The 6,325-nt window shown below is 54.1% G+C and overlaps 1 protein-coding gene across 2 annotated transcripts; it reads left to right on the top strand.

The window, feature by feature from the left end:
• The first annotated feature begins 2,231 nt into the window (after positions 1–2,231).
• LOC119365077 (probable metal-nicotianamine transporter YSL16) lies at positions 2,232–6,105 on the top strand. Of its 2 annotated transcripts, XM_037630675.1 has the most exons (8): positions 2,232–2,405; positions 2,815–3,254; positions 3,397–3,569; positions 3,954–4,051; positions 4,209–4,343; positions 4,454–4,630; positions 4,714–4,838; positions 4,920–6,105. In XM_037630675.1, exons 2-8 carry the CDS (start codon positions 2,876–2,878, stop codon positions 5,846–5,848), a joined length of 2,016 nt encoding a protein of 671 aa, XP_037486572.1. In that variant the 5' UTR covers positions 2,232–2,405; positions 2,815–2,875; the 3' UTR covers positions 5,849–6,105. The 2 variants fall into 2 exon arrangements, with proteins under 2 accessions (XP_037486572.1, XP_037486571.1); XM_037630674.1 differs by lacking the exon at positions 2,232–2,405 and having other exon boundaries at positions 2,771–3,254; positions 4,454–4,643; positions 4,714–4,828.
• The last annotated feature ends 220 nt before the right edge of the window (positions 6,106–6,325 follow it).

Below are 6,325 nucleotides of genomic sequence, written 5' to 3'. Positions count from 1 at the left end.
GGTATTTTCATGATTGTGACTTCATGCATGCTAGTGCACCCTCGAATTCATCAGCAACTTGGCATGCTATTATCGCTGGGAGAGACGCCTTGAATGTTGGACTAATTAACAGGATTGGGGGTGGTTCGAGTGTATCTGTGTGGGATGACAAATGGATTCCGGGTACTTTGACAATGAAACCTATCGCCAAACCTGCGAACACTTCAGTAAAATTTGTGAGTGACTTAATTGATGATGAGAACTGGTCGTGGCGGATGGACCTAGTTTGAGACACCTTTGTTCCTATTGATGCAACAGCTATACTAAACATTCCATTGCGGTCAGGAGGAGGAGCAGATTTCTTGGCTTGGGCTTTTGAGAAGTCCGGCATCTACGTTGTCAAATCAGCGTACCGTGCTCTCATGATTCAAAAAGAGCGTTCTGCTCTAGAAGAAGGGCCGGCTGCAGGAGCCTCAAATGCAAATGAACAGTTGTGGAATCTCAATGTAGTACCCAAGATTCGTGTTTTCTGGTGGAGAGTAATTCGGGGAATCCTACCAGATGAGAAAACACTACACCGGCGACATATTCGTGATATTAGTCGGTGCAAACTTTGCTTGGCAGCGGAAGAGGACCTAATGCATGCACTTATACACTGCCCGCATGCCAAGGGTTTTTGGGATGAAGCTCAGCGGTGGTTTGATTTCAAGTTACCTCAACTACATCCTGATACATGGGCGCGAGACATTCTTTGTGAACCAATGTTCACTGATCAGGTCCGGGCGAAGATAGTGTTGGTTATGTGGATTATTTGGCATTCACGTAACAAACGGACACATGATGAAGAAGGACTCAATCCGGCCAATGCGCTCAAGATCATTCGAGAGAACCTGGCCCTATTGGAACTACCAAAGAAGAAGGCCTTGGCTCTTCCCGGGTATGGGTGGCGCCCCCCTGATGGTGCTTGTGTGAAAATAAATACCGATGCTGGAACTGACAGCAGTCTGGAGAAAGGAGGGGCGGGCGGTGTAGCTCGCTCTTCGTCGGGCTTCCTTGGAGCATGGTGTAAGCCTCACGTGGGCGTCACAGACCCTCTGATCGCCGAAGCGCTCTCTTTGCGTGACGGTGTGATATATGCTACACTCTGAGGTTTGCAAGATGTCGTGATGGAGACGGACTGCCTGGAGGTGGTAGACCTCTGGAACACTCGCCACAACTCAGGTTCTGTTGTGGCACCGATTCTAATGAAAATTGGGGAGCTGTCGTTTAGTTTTAACTCTTTTAGTATTCAGCATGTTTCTAGATCTTCCAACCTTCCGACTCATCTTTGCGCCAAGCGAGCCGGTTCACTGCAAGTGAACGAGGCTTGGACAAATAATGTACCTTCGTTACTGGTTGGTAGCCTCATGGCGAACTGTGCCAGGTGTGCTTTTGTTGAATAAAGATACCCAATTTCTCTCCTGCGTGCACGCGTGTTTTTACTGAAAATGTAGGCAGGGGATTTCCCATTAGCCAGCGCTGTGTATGACCCACGGCCAGCACCCGGACAGGAAAGTCTGACGTTCAGAAGTTACATCCAGCCAAAAGCTAGCTAAACTCATTGAATGGCCAGACATCAGCACAGAGTGATGCATATCCTTTTTGCTTTAAATTGCGTGCCGACTCATTGAGTCGGGTCTGACAATCAATGCCATGTATGCTGCAGGAGACTGAGACCTTCACAGCATACGGACTCTTTGGCTCACGCTTGGAAAAAAGAACTCTTGGGTTCAGAGAGATAGTACATAGCCGTAGTGAGTGTGATCCCAATCACGCTAGACTGTGCGGACACAACGACACACGCACGACTAACTGAACAAGGCAATACGTGGGCTTCGTCGAAGCTTCAGAGTAGTACTACTGGAACTGTTTTTCTTTTATTACGGGTGGTACTACATCCGATCAGTGAGTCTAATCCAGTCCAACCAACCACGTGGAAGTGGCGCAAGTTGATCAAAAAACAATGATATACTACCACGGGGCACGGGGACGACGATCGGTCGCCATTTTGAACGTCGCGATCCCGCACCCAACCAGAGAGGTCAAGTGGATCGCAAGGAAGGGAGGAACAAGCGCTGGCGTCCGGCGAGGTCGTCGCCCCAGAAAAGTACGCACATCACTGACCGACCGGTCCGTTTTCAACGCCGTCCGCTCCCGTTGTACTGCAGCGCCCAAACTTCTCCCCGTTTTGTACTTCCGCGCGCATGCGGCAGCCGCAGTAGTACATCCCCACCCGTCTCCGCTCGTATAAATCCCGCGGCCCGCCCCGCGTGCGTCCGTGTGGGTGTGTGTCCGCGCGCCGTTCGTTCCGCGAGCCGAGTCGAGCGAGCGGGCAAGGTGTGCGTGGCGGGTGGTGGGTTTTGGCAACCAGACTGCAAGAAAACCAGGTGAGTCGCCTGGACGGATGCTCGTCAGAGTTCTTGCCTCTCGGACGCTACGTTTCCATTTTTCGCTCCTTGTGCGCGTCATGTGTTGATCCTTCCTATAGTTTCACGTGCTCCTCCTCATCCTCTCACTCATTTCTTGCCATCTCTGGAGCAGAGCGGATGCACCCAGTCTTCCTTTGCGTTTTCTATTATTACTTAAAGAATCTTTTGCAAAAAAAAGGCAATTATTTGTCTAATACACTACTAACAGTTGGGGTCCGTTCATCCCTGGTTAGTCAACAACCCTTCACGTTACCACTGCTGGCCGGTGCACGCACAAGCGCTGCACATGGACGCCGTATGGCTAGTACTAGTATATTTGGTCTTGCGCGCACGCATCCATGGGCTCACGGCGTTTTCATCCCCGCAGCGCAGCCGCCGCCGTCGAGGAGCTCGAGCTGCTCGCCCCGAGGGCCTTCGCGGGCGCCGGAATGGACCGCCACGACCTGGGCGCGTCCGGGGAGATCGAGAAGACGCCGCGCGAGGCCGCCGCGCCAGACATGGAGTCGGAGCCGGCGGCGGCGCGCGCGGCGGAGCGCGTGCCGCCGTGGCGCGAGCAGGTGACGGTCCGCGGGATGGTGGCGGCGCTGCTCATCGGCGTGGTGTACACCGTGATCGTCATGAAGCTGAGCCTCACCACGGGGCTCGTCCCCACGCTCAACGTCTCCGCCGCGCTGCTCGCCTTCCTCGCGCTCCGCGGCTGGACGCACGCGCTCCACCGCCTCGGCATTGCCTGCCGCCCCTTCACCCGCCAGGAGAACACCGTCGTCCAGACCTGCGCCGTCGCCTGCTACACCATCGGCTTCGGCGGTAAGTCCATCTCTCTCGCGCTGGCCTGATCGAAAATCAATTCATTACCCCAATTGAGCATCCCCGCCATTTTTAGATCAAATATTGATTACTAGTTTGCTAGTAACTAATTCGTGCTCTGCGCTGAATCCTGGGCATGCAGGTGGGTTCGGGTCCTTCTTGCTGGGGCTGGACAAGAAGACGTACGAGCTGTCCGGGGTGAACACGCCGGGCAACGTGCCGGGGAGCTACAAGGACCCCGGCATCGGCTGGATGATGGGCTTCCTCCTCGCCATCAGCTTCGTCGGCCTCCTCACCCTGCTTCCTCTCAGAAAGGTACAGTACAAACCATTCCATTTCCATGCTCCTGTCCTGTGGTGAGCCGCACTTGCTGATTTTTCGTGGTCGTTGCTGTTACTGTCAGAAGAACTGAAACTTTGGCATTTCTCGCAAGACCGTAGCATCAGGGTTGCGGTCACTGACGGCGATTAGTCCTCCACCTCCTGCCCAAAAAATTATCTTCCCCTGTTCTCACTTGTTAATCGGAATTTCAACATCGACGACCAACCCCCGGGTCATCGCTTGCTACAATGCTGACGGAACCTCCCTAGTCTACATTTATTTTGTTCTTGATCAGAAAGATATTCACAAGCAAGTGATTTTGTAGTCGCAATCGCTCTTCAGTTTAACTGACGATCTGGTGAAACCAAACACTTTCAGGTACTGGTCATCGACTACAAGCTAACTTACCCAAGTGGGACTGCCACTGCCGTCCTCATAAACGGGTTCCACACACCTCAAGGAGATAAGAATGCAAGGTCCGACCCTCGTTTATTCCCCCTTCCTTTTGCGAGAAAAGCACCCTCGTTTATTCCCAGCTACGATGAATCAAATCGTGTTTTAACTGTGTAAAAACGCTTTAGAAATGGATGGCTCGGACTGATTCAGAATTTCTTTCAACCTTTACCGCAACAGGCAGCAGGTTCGTGGGTTCCTCAAGTACTTTGGGATCAGCTTCTTCTGGAGCTTCTTCCAGTGGTTCTACACCGGCGGCGACGTCTGTGGGTTCCTCCAGTTCCCCACCTTCGGGCTAAGAGCCTGGAAGCAAACGTAACGCCTACATGACTCTTTTTTCCCTCGCTGAATGAACAATTTTCAAGTTTCGGTGGTTGAAAATGTATCAAATACTTCATCGTTTTAGCTCCTCGATTCCACTGCAGATTTTTCTTCGACTTCAGCCTGACGTATGTTGGCGCCGGGATGATCTGCTCGCACCTCGTCAACCTCTCTCTCCTCTTCGGCGCCGTCCTCTCTTGGGGCGTAATGTGGCCGCTCATGAGCAAGCAGGAGGGGAAGTGGTACTCAGCCAAGGCGTCTGCAAGCAGCATGACAGGCCTGTACGGCTACAAGGTGTGTGTCAGTGTGTGTGTTACTGAATTCAGGCACAACAGCTTAGACTGTCCCCTCCATCCATGTCCAGGCCTTCCTCTGCATTGCGCTGCTCATTGGCGACGGCTTCTACAACTTCCTCAAAGTCATCCTCGTCACCCTCAAGAGCATACACGAGAAATCGCAGCGCGGCCGTCTCAACAGAGGTGAATTATGGTATTACAAGATTTGTTCGCGTTTCTTTGATCTGTTGTTAGCGATGAAATGAACCATGCTGACGTCGCATCGGCGTTGTAGTGGCGGATGAGGACTCGGTGGCCATCGACGACCTGCAGCGCAACGAGGTGTTCAACAGGGACAACATCCCGGCGTGGGTGGCCTACGCCGGCTACGCCCTGCTCAGCGCCATGGCGGTGGTGGCCATCCCGCTCATGTTCCGGGAGGTGAAGTGGTACTTCGTGGTGATCGCCTACCTGCTGGCGCCGGCGCTCGGGTTCTGCAACGCCTACGGCACCGGCCTCACCGACATGAACATGGGCTACAACTACGGCAAGGTGGCGCTCTTCGTGTTCGCGGCGTGGGCGGGGAAGGACAACGGCGTGGTGGCCGGGCTGGTCACCTGCGGCCTGGTCAAGCAGCTGGTGCTCGTCTCCGCCGACCTCATGCACGACTTCAAGACGGCGCACCTGACGCTGACGTCGCCGCGGTCGATGCTGGTGGGGCAGGCCGTGGGCACGCTCATGGGCTGCGTCGTGGCGCCGCTCACCTTCTTCCTCTTCTACGAGGCCTTCGACGTGGGCAACCCGGACGGGTACTGGAAGGCGCCCTACGCGCTCATCTACCGCAACATGGCCATCCTCGGCGTGGAGGGCTTCTCGGCGCTGCCGCAGCACTGCCTGCAGCTCTGCGCGGCGTTCTTCGCCTTCGCCGTGCTGGCCAACCTGGCGAGGGACTTCCTGCCGGGGCGGTTCGGGAGGTTCGTGCCGCTGCCCATGGCCATGGCCGTGCCGTTCCTCGTCGGCGCCAGCTTCGCCATCGACATGTGCGTGGGGAGCCTCGTGGTGTTCCTCTGGCACAAGCTCGACGGGAAGAAGGCCGCGCTGCTCATTCCGGCCGTCGCCTCCGGCCTCATCTGCGGCGACGGGATATGGATATTCCCGTCGTCGCTGCTCGCGCTGGCCAAGATCAAGCCGCCGATGTGCATGAAGTTCACGCCCGGAAGCTAGAGGATCGATCCACACAGCGTCAGATTACATAGGCGGTCTGCATATAGAAGCAAATAACCAGAGCATTTTGGGGTTATCATACTATTACGTTACATAGAGTGATGCCGGGTAAATCCGGCGACTTGTTCATAAGAGTCTAGACTCTAGGGGGTCGTGTATACTGTACATCAGCAGAGATGTCGAATTTTCAGAGCGACGAGAACAATTGCTTGTTGTCGCCTACAGACTACAAAGAATATGGTGTCTTATCTTCGTTTCTTAGAGAATCTCTAACGAATCCCACTAATTTAGAGGAGTAAATCGTCGAGTAGTCTTTTAGAAGAGTACATTTGCTCCTGTAAAAAAGTGTCGTTTTTAACCGGTTCGCTGGACTTAACGGAGTATAACGTGCATTTGACTCGTACACGTCGAGGCGAGCGGGCACGCCGGAGTCGTGAGTCCTCGTCCGCTACCAAATGCATCTCACACACATCACAC

This window comes from Triticum dicoccoides, chromosome 2B (genome assembly GCF_002162155.2).
Source record: "Triticum dicoccoides isolate Atlit2015 ecotype Zavitan chromosome 2B, WEW_v2.0, whole genome shotgun sequence".
Classification (NCBI taxonomy): domain Eukaryota; kingdom Viridiplantae; phylum Streptophyta; class Magnoliopsida; order Poales; family Poaceae; genus Triticum; species Triticum dicoccoides.
This window is presented reverse-complemented; position numbering and strand designations above follow the sequence as displayed.

Excerpts from the sequence above, each read along its gene's own strand:
- LOC119365077 (XM_037630674.1), top strand. The coding sequence starts at position 2,786 with ATGGGCTCACGGCGTTTTCATCCCCGCAGCGCAGCCGCCGCCGTCGAG. Across the intron at positions 3,570-3,953 it reads CCCTGCTTCCTCTCAGAAAG|GTACTGGTCATCGACTACAA; the intron begins GTACAGTACAAA and ends AAACACTTTCAG. Across the intron at positions 4,829-4,919 it reads GCGCGGCCGTCTCAACAGAG|TGGCGGATGAGGACTCGGTG; the intron begins GTGAATTATGGT and ends TCGGCGTTGTAG.